The sequence below is a fragment of the Talaromyces proteolyticus genome (genome assembly GCF_021365285.1).
Source record: "Talaromyces proteolyticus strain PMI_201 chromosome Unknown BGW36scaffold_7, whole genome shotgun sequence".
NCBI lineage: Eukaryota > Fungi > Ascomycota > Eurotiomycetes > Eurotiales > Trichocomaceae > Talaromyces > Talaromyces proteolyticus.
In genome coordinates this window covers 1824606-1849081 of record NW_025764283.1, presented here as the reverse complement: position 1 = coordinate 1849081, position 24476 = coordinate 1824606, and the positions used below count along the sequence as shown (strand labels likewise).

General features: G+C 49.4%; 7 protein-coding genes across 7 annotated transcripts; 1 reads left to right on the top strand and 6 right to left on the bottom strand.

Annotated features, from left to right (window-relative positions):
- Positions 1–145: 145 nt before the first annotated feature.
- BGW36DRAFT_321869 (DNA-directed RNA polymerase III subunit Rpc5) lies at positions 146–1637 on the top strand (the record flags this gene model as incomplete). Its single annotated transcript, XM_046212657.1, has 3 exons — positions 146–666; positions 713–983; positions 1037–1637. 3 exons carry the CDS (start codon positions 146–148, stop codon positions 1232–1234), a joined length of 990 nt encoding a protein of 329 aa, XP_046071479.1. The 3' UTR covers positions 1235–1637.
- Positions 1638–1731: 94 nt separating this feature from the next.
- On the bottom strand, positions 1732–3805 carry BGW36DRAFT_297309 (ferric iron reductase FhuF-like transporter-domain-containing protein; the record flags this gene model as incomplete). The annotated part of the gene is made up of 5 exons (XM_046211348.1): positions 1732–1827; positions 1973–2429; positions 2481–3190; positions 3241–3341; positions 3391–3805. The coding sequence occupies 5 exons, from the start codon at positions 3803–3805 to the stop codon at positions 1732–1734; spliced, it is 1779 nt and encodes a 592-aa protein (XP_046071478.1).
- Positions 3806–4314: 509 nt separating this feature from the next.
- BGW36DRAFT_428546 (uncharacterized protein) lies at positions 4315–14386 on the bottom strand (the record flags this gene model as incomplete). Its single annotated transcript, XM_046220565.1, has 15 exons — positions 4315–4480; positions 4533–4693; positions 4752–4862; positions 4914–5234; positions 5285–5376; positions 5431–5554; positions 5625–5886; positions 5942–6005; positions 6051–6291; positions 7091–8716; positions 8780–11131; positions 11218–11604; positions 11873–12028; positions 12848–13966; positions 14027–14386. 15 exons carry the CDS (start codon positions 14384–14386, stop codon positions 4315–4317), a joined length of 7542 nt encoding a protein of 2513 aa, XP_046071477.1.
- Positions 14387–15281: 895 nt separating this feature from the next.
- BGW36DRAFT_428545 (uncharacterized protein) lies at positions 15282–16831 on the bottom strand (the record flags this gene model as incomplete). Its single annotated transcript, XM_046220564.1, has 2 exons — positions 15282–16418; positions 16484–16831. 2 exons carry the CDS (start codon positions 16829–16831, stop codon positions 15282–15284), a joined length of 1485 nt encoding a protein of 494 aa, XP_046071476.1.
- An 835-nt stretch (positions 16832–17666) lies between these two features.
- On the bottom strand, positions 17667–18897 carry BGW36DRAFT_381192 (O-methyltransferase). Its single transcript, XM_046216406.1, has 4 exons — positions 18367–18897; positions 18183–18316; positions 18002–18123; positions 17667–17943 (listed from the first exon to the last, which is right to left on the bottom strand). Exons 1-4 carry the CDS (start codon positions 18753–18755, stop codon positions 17875–17877), a joined length of 714 nt encoding a protein of 237 aa, XP_046071475.1. The 5' UTR covers positions 18756–18897; the 3' UTR covers positions 17667–17874.
- A 343-nt stretch (positions 18898–19240) lies between these two features.
- On the bottom strand, positions 19241–21570 carry BGW36DRAFT_188396 (FAD binding domain protein). Its single transcript, XM_046209770.1, has 9 exons — positions 21439–21570; positions 21378–21388; positions 21215–21307; positions 21004–21165; positions 20615–20953; positions 20369–20552; positions 20293–20315; positions 20110–20238; positions 19241–20055 (listed from the first exon to the last, which is right to left on the bottom strand). Exons 1-9 carry the CDS (start codon positions 21481–21483, stop codon positions 19287–19289), a joined length of 1755 nt encoding a protein of 584 aa, XP_046071474.1. The 5' UTR covers positions 21484–21570; the 3' UTR covers positions 19241–19286.
- Positions 21571–21842: 272 nt separating this feature from the next.
- Positions 21843–23938, bottom strand: BGW36DRAFT_381189 (cystathionine beta-lyase). The gene is made up of 5 exons (XM_046216405.1): positions 23789–23938; positions 23642–23736; positions 22966–23571; positions 22570–22908; positions 21843–22510 (listed from the first exon to the last, which is right to left on the bottom strand). The coding sequence occupies exons 1-5, from the start codon at positions 23894–23896 to the stop codon at positions 21967–21969; spliced, it is 1692 nt and encodes a 563-aa protein (XP_046071473.1). The 5' UTR covers positions 23897–23938; the 3' UTR covers positions 21843–21966.
- Positions 23939–24476: the final 538 nt, after the last annotated feature.

Below are 24476 nucleotides of genomic sequence, written 5' to 3'. Positions count from 1 at the left end.
TTATGCAAGCGGTGAAGGTGAAGCTATTCGGCGGTGGGGTGGAGCTCCTTATCGATAAGACCAACCCAGAAAAATCCGCCCGCTCTTCCATCTTTCTTCCGGGTCACACTCACACACTCACACACTCATTGACACCATGGACACCATGGACGCCGAGGACCCCGTCATCGCATCCTACGATGTCTTCCTAACCGACTCCCAAATCTCGCGCTACGTATTCCAATACCCAGACCGCGACTGCGGCGAGCGCAACAAACGCAACACTGGCGGACCTTACGCCGAATCCACGGGCCAAAAACCTTTGGTTCTGCGCCAAAAGCCTAAGACGGGGCTCGTCGAAATCGACGTGCCGATCAACACGTCTCCAGACTCGTATGATTTTAATAAAGGACACAAATATGGCGAGGCGATGAGTGAAAGTCGTGTGTTGAAGGGTGGCGGTGCGTTTGGGCTTGCCGGTGGGTTTAATCCGAATGCCGCGTCGGCGAGGGGCGTGAAGTTGGAGGGGGAGGAGGGAGGTGAAGAGGTTTCGTCATCTGTGCTGGAAGCGATGGCAGGGAAGTCTAAGACTCAGACGATATTGCGCACGCAGACGCTGGCGGGGAGGATAAAGGAGCCGTATGATGGCGAGCCGTTGTATATGCTTGGCGCGTTTCGAGGGAGTAGGTTCGATTGTGATGTATGTGTAGCGCAGACGGCTGATTATAAACAGAGAATCTTTTTTTTCGCCTGTGTCTGCGGTGGTTCAGCTGCGGCCACAGCTGCACCATCTTGATGCCATGGAAGAGACTTCCAAAGCGCGAGCCATGCGGGGGAGAAAGGATACGGAAGAGGAAGCAGCTGTCAGAGAGCCTGAGGCCCGGCCAGTTGATGTCAAAGTGAAACCGGCCGAGGGTGGTGAGAGTGTTGTTTCCGGGAATATTGAGCTATTGAAGAATATGCAGGAGGAGCGCTGGGAGTCGTTGGAATGGGTTGATGCCGATGTAAGGCCATCCTTTTCATTTTCTTTTCTTGAATTGTTTCTGACCCGCTATAGACGGAAGATGCATGGGCTACATACGAGAATTATATGATCCATAACGAACCCGAGACTCTACCACAGCTGAAGTCTGCTATTGACGGCGAGAGCTATCTGGACGCGATGAGTGCGCCACGTGTGGATCCTGCTCACCCTGAAATGACCGGATGGGCGATGAAGCAGAATCGAAAGAAAAAAGATGAGGCGGCTGAATGATCAACGACTATGCATTAGGCTTCAGCCTTTACGATATTCTATTCTCTTTATAGAAGGCGACTCAAGCCGACTCGGGGTTCTACATAGACAGAGCAGTGACGTATTCATGGGCTTATAAGCACTGACCCGAGCGGGGAATGACAGTCTTTGATTGTGGTCGGGAGGAGATGCTGGCTGCTGAAGTAGTAGGGTGAAATATGATTGCCTTTGCTGACCATCCAGTCGATGACTTTAAATAAAAGCCAAGCAAGCCATGATCATAGCTGCTATTGACGTGCTTATGGGGATTGAGAGCTTTTGATATTATTGGTGGTGATATTCTTTTCTGACGATATTGTATACTAGGTATAGATTGATTTAACGCATCCACCTGAGCAGCTGTACAACCCAATCCCGATGCTACATCGATTTAGATGAATATTTATATGACATCACCATAGTAACATAGAGTCGAATAGCTACAATTTAGGCACTGCGGCAAACACATGTAGACAACTTCAAGTCTCGAGCTTTCTCGGCGCCTGATCATTCAGGATTTTCTCCCATCTAGCAGAACCCACGAGAAGAGCATTAGGCAGCGGTCGCTCATCGTGCTGTCACACACACTGTTAGTAATTAACGGCGTAAACAGATTTAAGAATGTTACCTTGACGCTCGGTTGATCCGGTTCATCACCATCATACTGTAACGTTGCCAAAGAAGTCAGCATTCTCACTATAACCGGTTGGAAAAACTCACGTCATTAAAATGCTCGTTCATCCGCATCTTCAAAAAGCACTTAAATGGCATTGTATCCTGAAGTATAAAGTCATATAACTTCTGGGCTCGCGGATCCGTGTCCGGCTTCAGGGCCACAGAGAGCTCGTCCCGGATGATCGTCCATCCATCATGGCGATCGAGGTCCAGCGCGTATACCAGATTACCAAGGTGGTTCTGAAAGATGGAGTGATGAATCTTACTCCAGATGTTCTCGAGATTCCTCGTGCATCCTGGAGAGGTCATGCAAAGTTTTATGCCGAGTTCCTCGAGCGTGGGGACATGCACCTTGATTCCCTCAAAGTCTCGGACAACGAATCCGGTGATCTTTTTTGTTTCACGAGACACACGTACCAGAGTGTTTTGTCCATGCGCCTCCATACCTATGCCGTACTGCACCAAAGAAGGGAGGACAGCTCGTAGAAAGCCTGTCACATACCTATATGGATATTAGTCTCCCCCTCCATTGCTTCTAGCGAAGAAAAGTTACACTTTGAGCCACTCCTGCTTCTGCTCAACAGTCTCAAGACCAAAAACAATCTCCGCATGTGTCCGATGGTCGTTCGCGGGTTGTTGAGCCAGCGACCCAGCGATGATCAGCGCTTCATTGTTTGCGTTCGCTCTAGCTTCCAGATCCTCACGTAGAATGCAGCCAATATGACGCGCTTTATCTTCGTTTTCTTGCGTATCCCCCTGAGCCGTCTGGCTCCCGGACACCGACGCAACCTCTTTAAACCACCACAGATCCGGTGTGAAGAATTTGTGCAGCTGTTTCCTCACTAACTGCCCCCCGAGAGTTTGGCAGGGTCGGATTGCCCTCACATCCGAGGTGACCTGGCACGCGATGGATTGTTTCATGTGGTAGGGGAAGTTGAATTCCGGGCGCAGGGTGAGAGTTCGCATCGAAGCTTGCGTGTCTGCGCAGCCGGAAACCATCTTGACCAGGACAGCACTGGGGAAGTGGCGGTAGACACAGGGCAGTTGAAGACGGAGACAGGGGACAATGACTCTGTCATCACTATTGGGAGCGGAGACGCCCAGTTGCGTCAGCAGAGGCTTCAGTGATTCCTCAAAAGGACCCGAGATGGAGATCTCTGCCCGTAAGACGGATACGAATGCCAGCGTTGGCGTGAGGAACTCGGGCAGATCCTTTGGCGTGACTGGAGCTAAGCCTTCCTGTGCATAGCATAGTCTATGAAACTGTTGGATGATTAAAAGGGCGACTCATCTCAACGAGGGCAACTACTTACTGGATGAGTCGGGTGTCCCCAGATCAGCGCTCGTTCCCACGAGATGGACGGCGAGTTGAGGTCTAATGGCTCAGGGAAGGAGTGCAATTCCAACCACATCTCTGCCCATTTCTTCAGCATCACTTGGGAGACAGGAGAATCTATGCGAACCTGTATTTGCCCTGCTATTATCCAATCCCGACGCTATCTCTTCCAATGTCGATGCCTCGACATGCTCTGTAAACAAGCTACTTGCAAACTGAAACAAAGCCCCCGAATGAAGCTCCTGTCGCTGAGATGTCCCATCCACGATAGTAACAGGCATCTGCAACATTTCCGGGCGCACCATTGACACGATCCGCCCAAAACGCATGAAAACACGGGCCTGGGAGCCTGGCTGGAGTCCCACGCGGATGCATTTTTCGGGCTTCTCTGTGATGCAGCGGTTGCTGAACAAGCACAGATACAGTTGTTCGTATTCGAATGTCTCCAAAGTCCCGCTGACTAGACCTTCATTCAGAATCTGACAGAGAAGGCGTTTGGCTACCTCGAACGAGGCTCGTTCGCTTACTGGTGGTAGTGTCATGCTCAATTGATGGCTAAGGTATTCAGTCAGGGCCACTTGTTTTGACTAAATTGAGGCTGCGTCTTGCAGCTCGATTGAACAAATGTCACGAGACTACGGAATGCTCTATGAAAAATCGAGAAAACCTCGACAAAACTGAAGAGATGTGCGCCAGTTTCCTATGAACTAATTAGGCTCGGGATTTTTGCTCTCGAGCGCCGACTGCACTGCTCATTCGAGACTTGGGGCTGACAGGCAGCTTCGTGGCTGGTCATGCACGAAGCTCCACTCCGCTAGTTCCACTAATGCAATAATACGATTACGTAGGGAGTAGTAGTATGCTTATTCTTGCAGATCGGCTAAGTTCTCGGACCTACAGGGCGCTTGGCCCAGTTTTGTGTCCTGGAAACGATCGGCCGGGACAGTAGGTTAATGACAACTAGTAAATTGCAAAACCGAATGTCTCGGTTCTGTACCTATATGTACTGTGCATGGAATGCCAATTTCCCACCCCGTCCTTATTCGTCGCCTCATTCCCTCCACCGATCCGTGGTGATTTTCACCTTGACTGTGCCTTGGATGATTGGTGCAAATTGGTCAATAATCTCCATATCCGCTGCTGTCGTGTCGTACAGCTCCATCTCAAGGCGCGAAAAAAACACGGCGATAGACGCATACAACATCATATACGCCAAACTAAATGTCTTGATTAGCTAAAATCTTCGATGGATTGCGTGATAGACAGTACTTGGTGCCGATGCATTGCCTTCGCCCCTTGCTGAATGAAATAGCCCACTTTTCTAGATCTTGGCTGTTGTCGCCTAGCCAGCGCTCGGGTATGAATTCGTGCGGATTCGGGAAAATCTCCTCGTTCAGTTCGACGACGGGATGGATCATTGATATTTGAGTCTATTCGATCCCCATGTCAGATTTCGGGTCTTTATTGATGGGACTATGTCTTGCTTACACCACCCGGAATGTCGTAACCACCAATGTTCACTCCACCCTCTGGAACGACCCTGGGTAGGAACCCCGGCACGGTATTACTCAACCGCAGACACTCCTTTACCACTGCTGTCTGGAAGATTCTTAGATACACTTTGACGGGAAATCAGCTCAGGAGACATACCAAATAAGGTAGCGCCATGATTTTGCGGTGGTCAAATTCATCTCGAATGAAGGGACGGGCCTCCAGCAGCTCCGCCTCCAGCTTCGCTCTCGCCTGCGGCTTGTTCAGCAGGAAATATGTTCCGAAGGAGAGCACGTAGCTAGTCGCCTCCATGCCGGCCACGAGATAATTCAAGATATCATCGAAGAGTTGGTCCGGGCGGAGAGGTTCGCCGGTCTTGCGTTTCGCTTCAGTCATCAGGTCCAAGTAGGTTCTGCGACCTTCGACGGGCTTTCCCGCATCATGGGCGGCGATGCTCTCGTCTAGCCATCCTTTGAATAGCTGAAAAGGGGTCAGTGAGTAATGGACTCATGGACACTGCGAAAACACACCTCCTGCAAGTTTCTCAGGCCTGGTTGGAGCCTCTCCACCACAAAGGTAGGAAAGGAATCGATAACCCAGTTCAAAATCGGGTAGTAGAATCCTTTAGGTTATAGTCAGCCATATCACCGAGTCACATGAAGGAATCCCGCATTACTAGGCCAGGTAATCGCAGTAAATCTGTCAATACTCAGCATGAACGAATGGTAATGATCCGCATCGTGTGGTGAGTCGATCAAACCCAGCGGTCGATTAAACAGCAAATATGACACCATATCTGCCTATGGGAATCCAGAGCTAGTCAGCGTCATTTCAGTTTAGCCAGGGATTTGGGTGATACTACTGTCTTACCGAGATTGACCGATAGACACGTTGGATGACGGAGTGTTTGCCTTCTCTCCCCTGGCGTGCCATTGATTTGGCCGATCTGTTCAGCAACCCCGCCATCATCGGGGCAAGGTCATCGGCCGGTTTCTTGGAGAACAGAGAGCCGACGATGCTGCGGTACTGTTTGTGCTCCTCCGGATCGGTGATGGTAAGGATCGATCCATCGATGCCGAGTAACTTGTAGACTCCCGGATCTTTGTGATAGCTTGTGCCTGAGTTGTAAATGCTAAGATTTTGATCAATTGATGTGCTATTTTTACGGGTTGGAGGATATGCCGTACGTATGGTAGTAACTGGGATCACCCACATGGACGCGATTGGTTCCAAGACGGATGACGGGGGAGTCTAATATGCTTAGCTAGGTTTACAATGTGCAAGTTCAATACAAACTGTATCTTCTGTGCAATTGAATGGCACGCTTGGACAATCCTTGTCCCAGAATGTTATAGTAAGCTTCGTAGAGATGAGTGGCGGCCGCCAGACGGGGGCCGGGAATGGCGCTCAACTGGTGGAAGTAGATCCGTCTTGTGTACTTGTAAAAAAGATAGAAAAATAACACTCCAAGAAGAATTCCAGGGCCTTGGATCGACAGAGTATGGAAAGTGCCAGAAATGGCCCCAGTTGGGTTTAACTGTGTCATCGTAAATTTAGTCAGAAGGGAGCATACAAAGTCAAGTTTAGATGAACTAATATAAGACCATTGAATATTGCATACTATTGCCGAGGGTATTTATGACTATGTGGAATACTTTACCGATGCACTTCTGTCCTACGGAGAAGACAGGAGGAGCTCGATCAGCCCCGGTCGCGATCAGAATCGATAATTTGAGCTATGACGGACATGGATAGGATCTTCACTGGACATGAAATACAGTTACGAGCAAAATGGTCCTGTGGGGCATTCCTCTTGGTATCATAATTTAATTAGACGTGTATCATGGGCTTCCAGCAAGTACGGCAAATGTTACTAGTACCTGAAACAAAACACTAGAGTATTGTAGCGGTGGTAGCGCTGTAACTGCCAATTGTATTTTACCGACATCATTCCCGTTAATAATTCATCATTAATGATTCATGACGTCGTCATGCATAGCTTAAGAAGTAAACTAATTACTCTGTATAAGGTATCGAGTAACTGTGCGATCTGTCCTGAAAACTCGATTGGCCTTCCCTATTGTGCAGTGGGCTGCAGAGAAACGCCGTCGTCGACTGTCATCGAGTTGGCTCAGTAAACATAGTTCAATATGCACAGTTCAGGACATTCTATTGTAAGAATATATAAACATTAATGGCAATTGTCGGGTATTGGAGAAATATAATACACCAGTCTTCAAAATAGTATACATATGCTCAATCATAGAATAATATACAAGTCATGCTCTACAAGAATTACTCTCTAGTCTTCCCCTGGCAATGATTTCCTTTAATACCACTCTCTCTTGGTCATGCTCCACCATCTCTCGAAAGATACCATTCTCCCTTTGCATTAACTCCATCGGACTCCCAAACTCAACTGCTCTCCCAGCAGCCAGCACCAGGACCTGATCAAAATCAGCCACCGTGCCCAGCCGATGCGCAACGACTAGCAACGTGGTAGAGCCACCTCCAAAAACCGTTCGGACGCACTGCTGGATCAGTCGGTCACTCTGCTTGTCCACCGCCGATGTCGCCTCGTCCAGCACCAAGATCTTGGGCCGCCGGATGATCTCCCGCGCGATACAGAGCAGCTGGCGCTGGCCTTGCGACATGTTGCTACCCCCGGCGTCCACCGCGCGATCTAGAGGCGAGCAGATGGCGAATCCGGTTGAAGAGTCAAGGGGCCACCGAACGCTCTCAAGCGCGTGAAGGAGCACGTCATCCTCATGCTCATCGAACGGGTCCAGGTTCGACCGGATCGTACCACGGAAGATGGCCGGGTCCTGCGGGATAACTGCAATCCGGCCGCGGAGCATCTGCAGCTTCAACTGTGAGATATCGAGGCCATCCACAAAGATTTGGCCTTGCTCAGCTTCAAGGATCCGAAATAGTGCCAGCACAAGGGAGGACTTGCCGGCACCCGTGCGCCCGACCACGGCCACGCGCTGGCCTTCTTCCACCCGGAAATTGATGCCCTGCAGTACAGGGGGTAGATGCGGCCCATGTCGCACGACAAGATCGGATACTTCTATGCGACCACTAGTGGGCCAGGCTGCAGGCGCATCGTGGCCCTCGTACCGCTCCTTCTCGAGGTGTGCGTACTCCTGTACCCGCGCAAGGCTATTCACATCCTGCTCGAGGAAGGCATAATAGCGGACCACCATCCCGATGGCCGTGGATATCTGCATAGTGAAACTAAGCGCGAACCCGGCGGTCCCAGCATTGACATGGCGCAGCGATATGATCAGCGCGGCGGAGGCGGCGGAGAATGCAGCCCCGATCATGTTAATGCGGAAGCCGAGCCAGCGGTTGAGGAGGCGTTGAGACCAGTACGCCCGGCTGTGGTTGTCGACCTTTTCCAGGAATGACTGGCGGTATGCATCAACCTGACCCCAGGCACGGATGATAGGAAGTCCGGCCAGACACGCATCCAAGTGGCCGTAGATGGGACCCTTTGCGGCGCTCGTTAGATGATTTAGCATGCGGGCTGCACGCAGGTAGGTGCGTGCGAAGCGGAGATACAGGATAATGAGGGCAGCTGCGACAAGCAGGACTAGGGGGTTCACGAGAGACCCTGCCGCAAGGGCCATGCCGACGTCCGCAACACGATCGAGAGTGTTGCGCAGGTCTCTTGCTAGTCGTGAATCGACGACGGTCATGTCGGATGAGAACCGAGCCAAAATGCGGCCGGAGGGGATGGCAGCGTGCCATTGCAGCGGAGCGCGGAGGATTGTATGGAGCATCTGATTGAACAGGCGCTGAGCGGCCCGAAAGGCAACATTGATGATGAGATAGCAGCGTGTTATCCCAACCATGGCAGTAATGAGGGATAGTCCCAGGTAGATGGCGAAGTAATACCGGAGATGATCAGAAGAATGCGAGGGCGTTGCTTGACTGGTCCAGAGCTTGATGCACCATCCCTGTGGTGTTAGGTCAGCAACACCGTCTTGAATGGATCACAAAGGAAAGGAATTTTTACTCACCCGACCCAGCATGAGCCCGCTATATCCGATAAATGACACAATTACTAGAGCCCAGAGAAATGCTGAACCCCCTTGGGTCAAGTATGCCCGAATTGCCTCCCTGCTCGAGCCTGGATCTTCCTCGTCATCCCTACGAGGAGTTTGAATATGTTCTATCACATGCTCACTATCCTCTATCCCGTTGTCATCAACGGTTGCCACAGAGTGTACCCTGCCTACTTGCTCCTGTCGAGCATCCTCCACCGACGTCGCAACCGCAGTGCCATTGCCTACGGACACCAAATATTGCGCTGAGGACAGGCAGAGGTCGACGTGATGCGTAACCAGGATCCTGGTCCTCCCTCGGGCTAGCTCTCCCATCAAGGCATGGCGATACAGATGGGTCCTGGTATGCACATCCACGGCGCTGAAGAAATCGTCCAGAACTAAGGTACGCGCGGGGCTGTACAGTGCCCGGGCAAGACACACCCTCCATTTCTGACCACCGCTCAAATTCACACCGTCAGTCCCAATACCTTCCAGATCTCCGGCTGGTAACCGCTCCAGATCCTTGTCCAGGGCACAGGCAAATAGAACCTCCGCGTACCGGTCCGATTTGAAGGGAGTTCCAAACAGAATGTTATCTTTGATTGTTCCTCGCTTAATCCACGGGATTTGTGGAAGGTATGCTATCCCACCTCCAGCGGAGCATGAAAGGGACGGAGTTGGCGCGCTGATTGTGCCCGCGAGTAGATCAGCTTCTCCAAGGATGGCAGTCAGGAGGAGACTCTTGCCGGCTCCTGTGGCGCCGGTGATGACGCTCAACGCACCTCCGGGGAATTTGAGATTTACGCCGCTGAGGAACGGCGTGGACGAAGGCCATGCCAATGTCGCGTCCCGAAATTCGATCAGCTCGGATGGCATCACTTGTGATGCATGATCTGGCTCGGCGAAGAAGAGATTGAGACGCTGCATACTCACAAAAGCACCGGCGCTCGTGGAGAAAATATCCGGCAGCACACTCAGCGAGATCTCGATGGAATTCAGAACAACAATCGTCGTGAAGGCAGTGGTCGCAGTCAAGTTACGGCGACGCAACACCGTCACCCCTAGAGCCGCTGCCGAGAGCAGAATCGGACTCAAAAAGTACACGGAGTACATGAATGTCTGCCACAGATACGCGGACAATTGTGCACGCATCTCCTCGCCCCGTAGCTGGCCAACTCTCGCCTCCCACTGATCCTCAGCGGCGGCAAATTTGACATGCTGGATGCCCCGCACGACCTCCGTGACGAGAGTTAGTCTCTGGTCGCGGAACCGGTGCAAATTGCGCTGGCTCCGAGTATATCTCTTGATCGTGTACGAATTGCCACAGCTAGTGAGCATGAGCACGACGCCACAGGCCAGCAGGCCTTCACACCCCAAGAGAGTCCACAAGAAGACTGATGCCACCAGCAGCTTTGCTGGTGCCTCGTAAAGCTGATAAGTCGTGCAGACAAAGTCTGCGACGGTCTTGGCATCGACTGCGGCCAGGTTGATAGGATTCAGCGGGCTGTCGACAACACCGCCCTTTGTCCTGTCTATATTGGATGCGCATGCCACGCCGGCCTTCCGGCGAACGGCCTTGTCAAAGACCGCTACTGTCAGCCGTTGTTGCACGCGGATGGAAAGCTTGCCGTACGAGATCCAATTCTTCAAGCTATCCAGGATGGCCGTTGTCATAGTCGAGGTGCAGAGAAGCGCAAGGAACGCGTACAAGCGGACCTCGTCTCTTTCGCCTTCTTTCGCCTTCTCCAGTGTACCCAGAATCCTCATCACGGCGAACTGGGGCACAAATCCTAGGATTGATGAGCTCAGCGTAATGATTCCTTGCAAGGACAGGAGAGCAACCTCGGACCGTAGAATCTCCATCCACAGCCTAAGATACCCGGAAGCTCCACCACCCATCGTCTGAAAGCAGGTGTAGAGTGCACTCTCAGCCCGCAAGCCGTAGGAAAGTTCGGGTAAATCGCCAGTCTGCAATGTGCATGTTCGCGTCGTTCTCAACAATGGTCCTATCCAGCTGAAGCTAAGCCATCCCAAGTAGGATGTCGAGTATTCTCGATCCACAGGCATCCCATTGTGAAATACATCTGGCCGTCTCTGGACTAGAAGATTCGAGACAATAGCGCAGAGACTCAGCGCAATTTGGAGCACGATTAGTAGTAGACTTTCCGGTGTCACAGGTTCATCTGGATTATAAAAATGAAACAGCTGCGTAAGGAGGACGATGACTGTCACTGCTAAACTAAGCGCGGCTCGCAATGCAATTGTATAATGCACTGGAGTTGGGAGCCGGAGAAACAAAGCGCTACACTGAAGAGCGAGAAATGCCTGGTGATTTGAGTCTATTAGTTAGAATTGTCCATGCGATATGGAGGGGGATCGTCTTGAATAGCCCAATACAGATGATAACTCACCCAGATAACAGCTTGCAACAAGTCTACCACGGGCAAACCATGTCGTTGAAGTACCAGAGACTGTACAATCTTCGCAATGGAAACCGCACCGGCGAGTCCAATATATGCTCCCGTCTGTCGGTGGATATTCCGTGCTGAGACCCTTTTGATGGACTCGGCCGTCGCCTCTCCATCTTGGTCCGCGTAGAACTCGGACAGTAGACTCAACTGCTTACGCTTGCTTCTCCATGTTACCAAGACGAGATTTTTGTATGCATATGCTCCTAGTAAGGTGATGGGAAGGAGTCCCGCTACACTAATCCACGCGTTAGACAGATTTAGGGTCGGATACAGCACAGTGCTATGATCTTGTTGGTCTGGTAAGGATTTCTGAAACCCATGTGGGATCTGAAGAGGGAGCTCCATTAGCAAGTCTCCGTGGAGCTTGAAAACGGTAAAGATAGAGCAACCTGTTAGGAACTACAGAAAACCTACACCGGTCAAGTGAAATCCATTAATCTTTGCAGGTTAAACATGGCCCGGTCGATTTCTGAAATAGTCGACCTAGTGCATATCACTCAGTGGAATCGCGTCCCCTGATATTTCGTACAAGGGCTCAGGTTACTGAAATTTACAGAACTTGTATTGTGGTCTAGCTAGTGAGCTATCCACTTACCAAATCATTTCGAGCTCCCGGAATGTGGAATGTGGACAGCTGAAAAATAACCCTAAGACACGCTAGTGTATCAGATGTGGACCGAAGATCTTTTCCTGCGCTCCGCGAGTAATTCCGTAGCCATTCCTCCAAATCGAGCAAGTATTGTTTGCTGATCTGCGATCCACTGGTCAGCGCTGTAAATAGGTAGTTATAGTTGACGCGTCATATAGTTCGGATACCCGCCAGGAACCAGAGAATAGCCCCTGTTCATGCCAAGTTTCGATCCCGCCTCTCCACTAGTCAGAGTCAATCGGAGCTCAGCTGGCATTATGCACTCCGCACTATGTGTCATTTGGTTGACAGGACCGTGGCTGGCCCCGACGTAAGGCGGCACGGTCCGTTATTCCGACGCCCAATTTGTTGCTCAGTCTTGTGGACCCTGAGAGATCTGCATGAAAGCCATTAACTTTCGAGTGGACCGCGTCCTTGCAGATCGAGACATTTTTTGGTCTAGATCATCATCGACGTGGCCAAAAATCCAGTCTGTTTAGCGGTGAGAATGAATAAACTCTCTTATTGTGGTCCTACCTAGAAACATACGCGACACGTCGCGTAATTTACAAGAAACCAGTTGAAAATTTCACCGTATATTACTATATATTACGTATGTTACCGTATGTTACGCCGCGCCGAGATAACCATACCGACCCTAGAATTCTCCCAACCTAGGTCGAAATAACATTGAAATATTATGCTTAGTACATAAATAGCAAGCAGTACTCATCGTCTGTCCCTTTACCCTTACTCATCAAAACTTCCTTATCGGGGCAGATCTTGGAATAGTGTGATCTCGTTTCCTCTTTCTGGAGTTACCGCCAGCCCTCATTTCTTTCAGTGTACCATCTTCATTCTGCCCTGGCGTCTCGTGAGAAGTAGTCTTCCTTTTAACTAAACTCAGATATGCACACCTAGAACTAGCTACTTCATGGTCACTGAGGGGATTCTGAATCCCCCCTTCGAGTAACAAGAGAGTCGCCCATGTGTCGCCCTCCACGCGCCGAGAGCCTTGTAACGGCCGTTGAATGCATAATAGAGGCCGACAATGTTCATATCGCCGTGTGTCAAGTCGACTTCGTGTGAAATATTGATCGCAGGTTGACGGACAATAGGCTGTATGATATACTGAAATTGGTGAGGATAAAGTCGCGGATCCTGCATATCAGCGAGTAGGCGGTCCCATTCAACGCCCAAAAGCTCGTCTCCGAACAGAATCCCAGTACTTTCCGCATCACGAGATGGCTTGATAATGTAATCGTTCTTTAGGTCTGGGTTGGAGTGACCATTTGAGATCAATTCATTTAGTTCAGGAGAACCAGGAAGAACAGTGGGAACAATTCCATCTCGCAAGATGCATGCTTGTTCAGGGGTGAGTACCTTATAGTCATTGACCAGGGCGTCAAGCTCCTGTAGCACTATCCCTAGGATCCGCTTGTCAGCTACTAGGAGAATAGTTCGAATATCATTTACAGAGCGGAGTGCTATGTGCTGGAGTATCTCCACGCTTAGATGACGGAATTCGTCCTGGAAAAAGTACAGTCCCACCTGACGAACTGGCTCAAGGCCGTCACGCGTGGAATCCTGACTAGGAATTGTTTCAAGATCGGACTTTGCGCAGACTGCGTACAGGTTGTACCCAGTAGGGGACGTATCATCTGGGACAAGACGGAGATCAGAGGGGCTGATGACCCTTGCTGAGACTCCCGCTCGCTCCGTTAAGAGTTTGCTGACTGCCACTGCCACTTTCGGCTTACCCCAACCCACCAACAGGTGGAGAGGCAAACTCGGATCAAATAGACCGCAAAGACAATCAAGCAAATCTTCTGGGTCAGCTGTAGGCTGCAACACAGGGTGGCCTGAAAGCATTCGGGAACAAGCTGTAAGAGCTTGCACTGAATACATAAGGGAGTTTTGGAAAAATCGCGCGTTGATTTCACAGATGCGGAATGATAAATCTCCATGCTCTGTATTTGAGAGCAGGATATCCGGCCGCCAGTGCCCCATCCGCTCTTTATAAGGTGGGATAATGCCTTCTTTTGTCTTCTGGTGTATCCACTGTTACATCAGGTGTCAGATGTCCGTAAAGTTTCTGTACTTCGAAATTATAACACATACACGAAGAAGAGCCTCCTCGTGAAGCTGCAGTGGCATACGTTGTGAAAGCGAATCATTCCCTCCACCAGGCTCAGCCCACCGTTCCACGATGTTGGCCACCGCGATTGCGAGTGCCTCTTGCAGCTGCTTCGCGTTCTCGATGAAATATTCTGGAACTAAGACAGGGTACGGGGACACACGATCCGCCTCACGCCAATCTGTGCCAACATGGGGGTGTGGCGTAGTGAAGGCAGACGTAAACAGGTCTTCTTCATGCCGTTTTCTGTCGCAATCTATTTCATCCGCGATCACAAGCTTCCCTTCCCGGGATGCTGCCACCGCGATCTGCTTTAACTCGGACAATGAGCCTGAACTTCCCATATTGTTCGACGCTTTCTGATGGTGGGAAGAAAGGCAGTGAGAAAGAGAAAATGTTATTGAGCGGACAAATATGTGAGTCAATAGAGAGTGCTTATAGACCAGGCGTTTGAGGCCTTACAACTAGCGGTCTTATATGTACATGCATCTCCGTGCACAGGTCAATGATTCGAAAAATACACTGTGGAACATTCCTCTAGAAAGATAATTACCAACGTGGGTTGCACATGCACGATATTCTAGTTAAAAATTCAGGGATTGATCAGAACCAATACATGTCGAGAACGAGACCCAGCTAGATCCACAAAGCATCTGTGGGAAGAGATACGGGTAAAGACCATTGTAATTGGTACCGGGGATGGCGTAGGTTCGTGGGTGGACAGCACTCGGCTCAGCTTCAGGTGAGGAGGCGTGAAGAGAGACGAATAGGGACAAGACAGCATAGTCAGGTAGCACCTAGTACTAATTGGATCAAAGTAGACTGAAAACACACGACAGCTGGGATTTGCTGGTAGTTACCCACACAACTATTAACTTTGGCTCAAGTATGGCTGATCGGCCGAGAAGCCCTGTTTCCCACGTACTGCGGCCGTATGTGCTCATCTGGAACCTGTAATAAATATCATTTAAGCCATAACTAACAGGTACTTGTGATTATTTCTTTGGTGACTAATATGCATGGCTTGGGGTCAAGATTAGGTGGTTTCGCCTATTGGACTTTTTATTGGTGAAATATAGAGTGCCCACTCAGACCTTCTGCCTACACGAGTTTCTGAGAGCAGTGACCATATACGTATAATTGAATTTGGTGGCGCATCCTGGCTGTAAATGAAGCAGGTAACATTTGTATATCGGCGTATCATTTGATCGGTTCTAGAGTCATGTCTATCAAGAAGAGCTAACGGGGAACAACTGCTGGAATACTAAACGCGCCGTGGAATCGGGAGCAAATCCTTTCGCTATCGGCCCTCCAGACTCCCAACTCAGCAAAGCAGCCACCAATGGCATGATATGTACCCGTCATCCGGCATTGTTGCGGCTCGCTATCATCAGACAGCCTCAAACCAAATAGTGCTTGCTCAATAAAAGGCTGCACAACGTATATCCTGTCAGCAGGCAGTAATGCGTCCCCCAGTCCCCGAAGGAGACTCTCAAACTCCTCTCGCCCCAAGTCCTTTCCAAGTAATATTCCCATCCCGCGGTGTCCACGGGCAGGTTTGAGAAGATAGCTATCCTTGGATACGGACCCCTCGCGAATCTGTCGTAAGAGTTGTACGATATCCTCGGAGCCAGGCAAAATGGTATGTACGATACCCTGTCGGAGAATCTCCGCCTGGTCAGGGGTGAGGACGTTGTGCTTGTGCACGAGAGAGTCCAGCTCTTGCATGATTATGCCGAGCATGCGTTTATCGCTGACCAGGAAGATGTTGCGTAGGTCGCAGATTCCGTCCATCGCGAGCTGCTGCAGCATTTCCAAAGAGAGGCTGCTGTAATCCCGGTGGGACATCTGGAGTCCGACTTGGTAAATTCGTTCCAGAGGTTCCCCTGTCCCGGATACTATTCCCTGAACGTCTGCGGATGCGGCGGCAACGCAACACAGAATGTGACCCGTTGGGGATGAGGAATCCGGCACAAGACGCAAGTCTGTCATATGGACTACGCGCGGTATATTGCCTGTTCGCTTTTTGTAGAAGGAACTGAATGCATCGATGGGGTCAGTAATGCCTTCATGCCAGATAACGTGTAGAGGGAAGTCCGGTTTGAACAGCGAGACCAGCCTATCCACCATCCTATCTGCGCTCGAAGCGGGTTCTAACCCATCAGGGAGGGCTGTATTGCTCGAGGCTACTGCTTTAAACATACAGATGCTCTTGATCATTGAGTTGAAGGGGGAACGGGCGTTGATCTCGCAAATCTTGAAAGGTAGGTTGGCGTTTGAATGGCCGGCTTCTGGGAGGAGTATATCTGGCCTCCAGTGTAGCGGGCGCTCATTGTAATGCTGCATCAGGCCCTGTTTTGACCTCTCATGCACCCACTAAACATCGCTTATTGTAAGATTTGCGGTATATAGTGAACATAGGAGGTCCTAGAGGTCCTCACCTTTAATACGCTCTCCTCGTGAGGTTCCAATGGCATGCGACGAGGAAAGTCGGCTTCGCTGTCTTCCCACCAGCGATCCAGGATATTTGATACAGCAATAAACAAAATATCTTGAAATTTTTCGATGTCTTCGAGGAAGCTTCTTGGCATCAGAATGGGGTACGGTGATACCTTCTCTGCGTACATCGAGGACAGATTCATGTCACTGATGAAGCGCAGAATCGCGGTGTCGTATGCATCGCGCTCCGCATTTCGGTCACTGTGAGCTGTGTCAATTGTCGAGATTGGGTCCGTAATGCTTTTCGTCGCCTCTAACGAAATTTGTTGCATTTTAGAACTTGAGGTCATTGTTCACAGTAGATGTGGTCTAACGGAGTGCTCAATGGTGAACCAAGAAGAACGAAATTAATTGCGCTTTCACATGGATGATATGTTCCTTCTTACAGAGTAGACATGACATGGCCAAAAATACAGTGCATTTTCATCGAAGTCATCGCTGGCTTGGCTTGAAAGTAATGGATCTCTGGTGGAAATCGAGAGACTGCATTTGTGGAGTGTATTGGATCAACAAAACCCTGCCTAATATCTCCCGCGGAACTGAATACGAATACATGCTATACAGCCATGCGTAATTTTTCAGTCATTTGGTATGGTAATCAAAATATCTCACGCTTTCCTCGAAGTAGTATTGCTCACTCACGTCTTCTTACAAGCTCTAGAACAGAGCTCACGATGGTCTTTGAAAGTAATGTAATACGAGAACGTGTAAAATAGGGTCCCCTTTCCTGTTTTCGTAACGACTTTCAAGATATTCAGATACCTACGCTATGGTAGTTCGATTGATAATTTCATCACCAAAGTTACTTTCGTATTCAGGTAACACGGCGGAGATTAGGCGTATTTGAAAGACTTTTCTTTTTGCAATTAAGCAAATACATCATAAACAAATGTGTTACGTAATATGCAAGATCCTTGCTGGAATCCCAGTTCTCCTTCAGCTAAGCCACCTAGTGCGGAGACAACAAGAAACAACTCGGCACAGGATGTTAGGCTATGACGTAACACCTAGGACTAAGGGATCAAGTTTACAAGGTATCGGAGTTCCTTAATATAAGGATTTTTTATTCTAAATTTTACGTTAGTGTAATAAATATGTTAATATCTATCAATAGATTTTTGAGTTCTTGAATTTTTATTCCAAAGTGAATATCTCCAATAAAAATGACCTTGTTTTAATAGACTTTGTAAGGCGAAGGGGTAACTAAAGTTATAAGGAATTACCTAAAAATGAGGCAATAAGGGATTTTGTATATGAATCTAAGTTGAATATGGTATTTGGTACCTTAATACTAGGTTTTACTATATTCTCAGATTCAGGCGAACCATTAGTATTACGACTTGATTTTGATCAAAGTCAACCCGTTGAAGATGGGAAGCAAGAGAACTTCGAGCCGAGGATGCTAGATATCAGTTAGCACAGGTTCATGGCTCTCTTAAGACAATTGAGAAAGTGTATACCTTGGCTGCCCATTCATTGAACTTGTGCACATTGTCTGCATGCTGAAGGCTATATTCGATGTCCTCCCGGGCCGAATGCGGGTTTGTAGGAGATCTGTCTGCCACTAGCCCGAGATGGATCGCTGCCATATCCATTAACTCCCTGACCTGGACAGAATACTGATCCGACGGCGATTCTTACTATCATCCGCAAGGATTATCCCATTCTCCGCCAGAAGATTTCTCTCAAGAATAGTCTCCACGTAATTGATATACTCGGCCTTCCGGGCGTCGATGTAGATGATATCAAATGGCTGAGCGTTGATTTCTTGTAACCTACACAATACCAATTAGCTGCATCTTTCTGAATTGCACGGCTCACTAACGTCTGTAGTGCAGGTCCCTCGACCAGATGAATCTTTCCCTCTGGATCATACTTTGCGAACGCTTCTTTGCTTGCTGCAATCGCCCGCGGACCAACATCACATGTCCATACCTCCCCGCCTACTGCCTTCATCCCCTCCTTCCATGCTAGCGCGCTGTATCCTGTGAAAGTTCCGATCTCCAGCACACGTCTAGCGCGGCGGTCGCTTGCAATGAAGACACACATTTGTGCCTGGAGCTGACAGCACATCATATACGAGGTCTCGAATTTGTCGACGGTCCATGCTGCGTGATCGGCGAAGAGAGACGGGAGGCTTGTGGAATGGGAGCAGCAGTACTTGTCGACTGTGCTGGCCGATTCAGCAGGGAAGGGAATGATACTCTCGTACATTATCTGGTCGGGGCGATCTGTTGAGTTCGACAGCAGCTAGGATGTGTTTCTGCTGAGGTTAGGGTGATGGCTGTACTGAACAAATCAATAAACTAATGATTGAGTATTATTTCAAACATGAACACAGATACATACAATTTCACGTACACAGCTGAGCATGAGTCTGTTTGTTCTATATTATCCTCTTGGCAGCGCTGTCTGTTTAGCGGTAATTATGAATACACGCCTCTCCATTGGACCTCAGTGATGATCTAGCTAATACTTCAGAGTTGGCCCACCAGATGTCCGTGATCAGGTTTTTACGTAGTTGGAGTAAGATCTGCGCTCGCCCTGCATTCCAACATCAAGCTGTATTATTGTATCCTTGCGTGGGTATCCACAGCTTCTCTCAATTCTCAATTATAAAAGGAAGTTTCGATATTTTACTGGCCCTGCGTTAGTATGTATTTTGGGCTTGTAATTTCATTGAAACAATACGCGCGGGTAAAACTCCAGTATTTTCTTGCCCAGCTCGACGCAAATTTGAGAGGGCTATCCGTGCGTTTCCGTCGCAAAAATCGGCCGTAAATAGCGTGTCAGTTCCTGAGTATCCTCCAGCTCTCCACTCCATCCCACATACTGGTCTGGGCGAACCAGCACCACCACTCCACGTTCGCTGATCCCAGCCTCCTCATAGCTTGTCTCCATGTCGCAATAGACCCTGTTGTAGTCCCATCCCGTTGTCTCACCAACAGGGAAGAAAATGTCCGCCAAGCTGGCAAGCTCGATCGCTGTCTTGCAGGCCTGGTGTACGGCAATCACATTGAATCCTCCTACTATCTGTTCCTCGATTTGCTTTAGCAAAGTGCCAAAGGTATTGAACCTATTCAGCTCCTGTGGTTGGGAGAGGTCTCCTGCAAAAATAACGACGTGAAACCTTCCTTCGCTTTTGAGAAGTGACTGTATCGAATAGATTTTCCCCGTGGCATGATTCGCCACGTTCAGCTGTGGGAACCGCTTGCCCGGGACTATCATGGCGTCAGGGCTCCGTTTTTTATCCGTAGCAGCGGTAAGGAGCGGGTCTTGGTAGTGGACAGCGAACCCTTGCATGGAAGGCTGCATAGCCTCCTCACGCTCCTGCATCCAGGCCGGTTCCGAGCCTGTCGCGGTGACCGTATCAAAGAGCTGTAAATGAAAGCGATCCGTCTCAATCAGCTCTGCTGCAACGGGGTGCCGCTCTGTCTCGTAGGTTGATAAGATACTGGGGTTCAATTCTTTTTTAAGCACTCCAGCAAGTTTCCATCCAAGGTTGTATGAGTCTCTAGTTGTAACATCAGTATGGAAGCTGCAGCCATTATATTAGAGAGTGGCATACTGCATGCTGATGTTCATGCCGAGACCAACCAAGGGTGAGTGGTTGTGCACAGCATCGCCGACAAGGAAGACGCGATCGTACTTGGTCATCCCATCACTGAGATAGTGGGCTACTGTATAGCTTGACCACCTAAATAATTTGGAGGTTAGCAGAATTCGGCTGATTTATCGACTTGTAACTCACCATTCACAACCCTTGACAGTCAACTACAACCATAATGATTAGTGTATTTTAGGCAGCTTACTCGGAAGTCACTCACTGTATAAGGCCTTAATAGTCTCTGTAGTCTTTCAATGATGAGTTCTTGCGTAATTAAAGTAGCAGGGAACTCCTCCTGATCGGCACGATTCAGCTGAACATAGAATCGGGTCAGGCCGCGCTCTCGCCGGAGGAAGAAGAGTCCTCCTTCGCCGTAGCTATTGATTGTAGTGCATAACCGGATGCTGGAATGTACATCAGCGGTCTCCTGTAAAGATATCTTCATCTAGATTTGCTATCAACGTACTCCGGAAAGTCGGAAACAACTAGAAGATCCGTTACTGCCCAGACGGATTGAGTCCGGGTCCCCTCCATTTTGAATCCCAATTGCTTCCTGATCCACGAGCGTGCTCCGTCGGCCCCGATGACATATTTCGCATGGACAAATTCCTCTGATACCCCGGAACTGTCATCATGGCGTAAAGTAAGCACACAGGGATGGCTGTCCGGATCACCTAGCGCATCTTCCTTGATAACAAAGGAGATAGGCGCAGTTTCATACTCGATGCGAACAAAAGGTTGCTCTAAGATACGCTGTTTGATCATCCGTTCAACTATGCCCTGTTGTAGAAGCCCCGGACCCCATCTGTACGCATCATGAGATATCCGCGCGACCAGTTTGAATATTAAACTCACCTGCAGCGCACTGGTGTGGGATTATCCATCCGGCCGGATCTGGCAAAACTTCCCTCAGTGCTTCGACACCAAAGCGCCCACCCCGTGATGGGTTCCCATAGCTGCGTGATCTCCTGATCGAGGTCAAAACTCTCGAACATCTCCATTGAGCGCGGATGAATCCTATGCCTCGGATTGAGCTGTGTCCTGTGATAGTCGAGCATATACTTACCCGTCTGCACCACCAACCCGAAGCTTATACGGCCGTTGCTCGACAAGGCGAGTAGTGATGCCACATTTTGCCATCCACAAGGCGGCTATTAGGCTGGTGACATCAGTTTTGATCTGTCATGGCTTCTATGTTCCCCTGAAGAGATTTCTACAGAAAAGCTTACCCTGCCGGGCCCTAAATTGCATGAGTATCGTTATAAAATCGCATCTATGAGAACAGCTTACCGCCCCTATAATCAATACATCCACTGCAGACTCTTTCTTGGTCATCTTGATGGTATATGGCCTAGGACCGCCTACATTGATGTTTTGACTAGTTTACTGAAAGTCGCGACACTTGCGTATAATCACAACTAGTAGGCATGGTAAGCAAGCAGGCCGCAGTTTCGATAATCGCGATGGCTTAAAGGGTGCTCATCCATTGGGTTACCTCATTGAGGGCCAGTCATCTCCACATTACATACAATCGTTTCGTGGATCCACTTGTGAGATGATATGCACCTAATAGTGTGACAGTACGGCGTACCTCTTGTGAACTTAGCTGAAATAGTCGCAGATGGACACGTCATTACATTCGAGGAATGATGTGCAAGTGTGCGGTTGTGGTGTGATTTAATACGGTACTGGAGTGATGGAAAATACACACTCAAATTTACCTTACGACTCTAGTACTGAGTGTAATGTAACATACTGGATAGTTACACAATTAGGTTTTCCGTACTCCCAGAGTAGGCCCACTCCAATACTACAGGTCTAACTCATCTTCTCTCTCATTTCTACCTCTCGTAATGCCCGGCTCACGCGCTCAGACAAGTCTCTATAATCCTCCAATCCAATGCTCAGACGCACAATATGCTTCGGGACTGCATGCGACGCCGCCCAATCCTGCTCTTTCGCATGCGCCAGTGCCGAATACGGAATGGAAATCGAGAAATTCGTCCCGACAGTGGGCCCTTTCCACACATCCAATTTGTCGTAGAAAAGCATGGCGCTCTCGGGCTCGTGGAAGATGACACTGAGGAGGAATCCGTAGCCGCCCTCGGGGCGGCGATACCGCTCGTACAGGGGCGCGGTGGGGACCATGGTGGGATAGTTGACAGATTTGACTGCTGGGTGGGACTCGAGGAAATTGGCAATCTGCAGAGCGGTCTCGTTGCATTTGTGGACGCGGGCTGCGAAGTCGGACGAGTTGTGCGCAATTGTCTTTGCGTCGAGAGGGAAGTAAAGATCCTCGTAGGCTGTGCTTAGAAGGGCGGTGAGAGTGCTGTAGTGCTTGGAGTTGGGGTTGGTCATGATACTGCAGAGTTCAGTACCAATAGGAATGAGTTGTGAGTGCTAGACAATTGGAATACATACCTCCCTCCCATGACATTGCCTGCACCGCTGAAGATCTTGGTCAAGCTGGTGATGATGACATCGACATATGGCAAGATATCTACATTGACGGACGTGCCGATTGTATCATCACACACGACGACGAAGCCAAATCGGTTGGCAAGATCTCGGATACGATGCAAATCCGGCGTGGACAACTGAGGATTGGACGTAATCTCGCAGAACAGTACTGTGAACCGGATCCCTGAAACCAGCAAGGACTCGAACGAATCGAGATCCTCCTTCGAGCCGTGACCGTACATGATGTACCGCTTGAATCCACAGCCTTGCACGCAGTGGGGAGTACCAGAGTACGGCCATCTTATCATCTTGTCAACATGATACCTAGCGCAACTTGATTCATTGACTGCCACTCACCCGTACACCACAGCTCCAGAGTCCTCCGATGTCCGAGCGAGCGTGCGGGCAATGACGCTGATTGCAGCCATTCCAGTTGCACAGAGGAAAACATCGCCATTCCCAATGGGTTTTATGGCTGGATCCGCTGACCTTGCTGAGCTGATAAGCCTCGACTTGATAGCTGTCTTGTATGATGTAGCATTGTCAATCCACTCTGAAAGGGTCATCGCACTCAAATTATGGGATTCTGGGCCCACGGTCCAATATTCAGACTGATCTGATTCAGAATTTAGGAAGAGGAATTGATATAAACAGAACTCCGCATGTCTGCTGGAGATGCCGTCCCCAAACCATTCCCAGAACTCGTACGCCACGCCTTCAAGGCTTTCATGGAATAATACGACTGAGAACGCTGCCCATTTTGCCATATCTGGAGCTGCGTCAGAAGGCAGATGGAACCGAGCCGTATGCACAGGAAATGAAGGATCTGCTCTTTTTAATCTTGAAATAAAACGCTCGGCGGCTTCAGAGGATGGAAACGCTCGGCACACCGTCTGCGTCGGGTGCTTAAATCTAGCCAGAACGGCGTCATGCAATTCTTTCACACGATTATGAACATCGAATCTATAATAGGGCTGTCAGATATCAACACCTTTTGCTAGCGTAGTGAGAAATGATAGGGCCAAGGTACAACCTAGGATAGCTGGTTTGTAGTTGGCTAATAGCCCAGTCTGCGCCTGCCATTACGGCAGTCACAGCTTCCCAGGTGGGCAAGGAGACACTTATAGCCTGAAATTTGTCAGTACGAGAGAGCATAGCAATCGATTTTGGAGTAACCTACATGAGGCTCGTTTGGCGGTTGAGGAGCTCCGAGTGGCTGGGTGTAAGAGCCAGCGAGGGGGATACTAGGACTACCATGTTGAACTGATGCAGGGACCAGTTCGCCCATTATCAAAATAATCTTCTTTGTATGCTGAGATTGAGGCTATTCGTGGTCAAGACTGTGCGTAGGTCGCAGGATAGGTCGACCTTCAAGATCTGAAATGTTCAGAGGGGCACAACCCGAACGTCTTTCTAGAAACAGTAATACATGCGTGCTTAGCCTTGGACCTGCCAGGAAAATGCGGGTCTTGACCGCATTACCTGCAGGTTTGTGTAGGCGGAATCAGAATTCAGCGAAATTTTCAGTCAGCCACCCCGTCTCAGTTGAAAATGACCACTGACACTAGTGAACAACATCAACGCATTCCTCGATGCATTGAGACTGCACCTACCGTGAACCCTTACAGTACTATTCCCCACTGTCTAGTTTATAGTACGTACTAGTACGGTACTGCTAGCACCACCACTAATGTACTGGTAAGGTACTGACACGGTACGTACTGGTTGAAACCCTGCCTTGGAGAGCATCAACTCCAGTCGAGGTCAGCACCAATGAAAACGGAGTTTCACGCATGTGCCATGAAAATAAGTGTACCGCATATCAATCAGCCTTGGCAATGTATTCTGCCACAAGTCTTAGCATGTAT

Bases quoted from the DNA above. Each gene is read 5' to 3' on its own strand.
- BGW36DRAFT_381192 (XM_046216406.1), bottom strand. From the start codon at position 18,755: ATGTACGAGAGTATCATTCCCTTCCCTGCTGAATCGGCCAGCACAGTC. The intron at 18,124-18,182 runs GTAAGAATCGCC...TGGATATGGCAG, and splicing joins GATAATCCTTGCGGATGATA to CGATCCATCTCGGGCTAGTG. The intron at 17,944-18,001 runs GTATACACTTTC...ACTGATATCTAG, and splicing joins TCAATGAATGGGCAGCCAAG to CATCCTCGGCTCGAAGTTCT.
- BGW36DRAFT_188396 (XM_046209770.1), bottom strand. From the start codon at position 21,483: ATGACCAAGAAAGAGTCTGCAGTGGATGTATTGATTATAGGGGCG. The intron at 20,954-21,003 runs GTGAGTTTAATA...TGATGCGTACAG, and splicing joins CCCACACCAGTGCGCTGCAG to ATGGGGTCCGGGGCTTCTAC. The intron at 20,239-20,292 runs GTGAGTTACAAG...CAAATTATTTAG, and splicing joins ACTGTCAAGGGTTGTGAATG to GTGGTCAAGCTATACAGTAG.
- BGW36DRAFT_381189 (XM_046216405.1), bottom strand. From the start codon at position 23,896: ATGGGCGAACTGGTCCCTGCATCAGTTCAACATGGTAGTCCTAGTATC. The intron at 23,737-23,788 runs GTAGGTTACTCC...GACAAATTTCAG, and splicing joins AACCGCCAAACGAGCCTCAT to GCTATAAGTGTCTCCTTGCC. The intron at 22,511-22,569 runs GTATGTATTCCA...TGAACTCTGCAG, and splicing joins GGCAATGTCATGGGAGGGAG to TATCATGACCAACCCCAACT.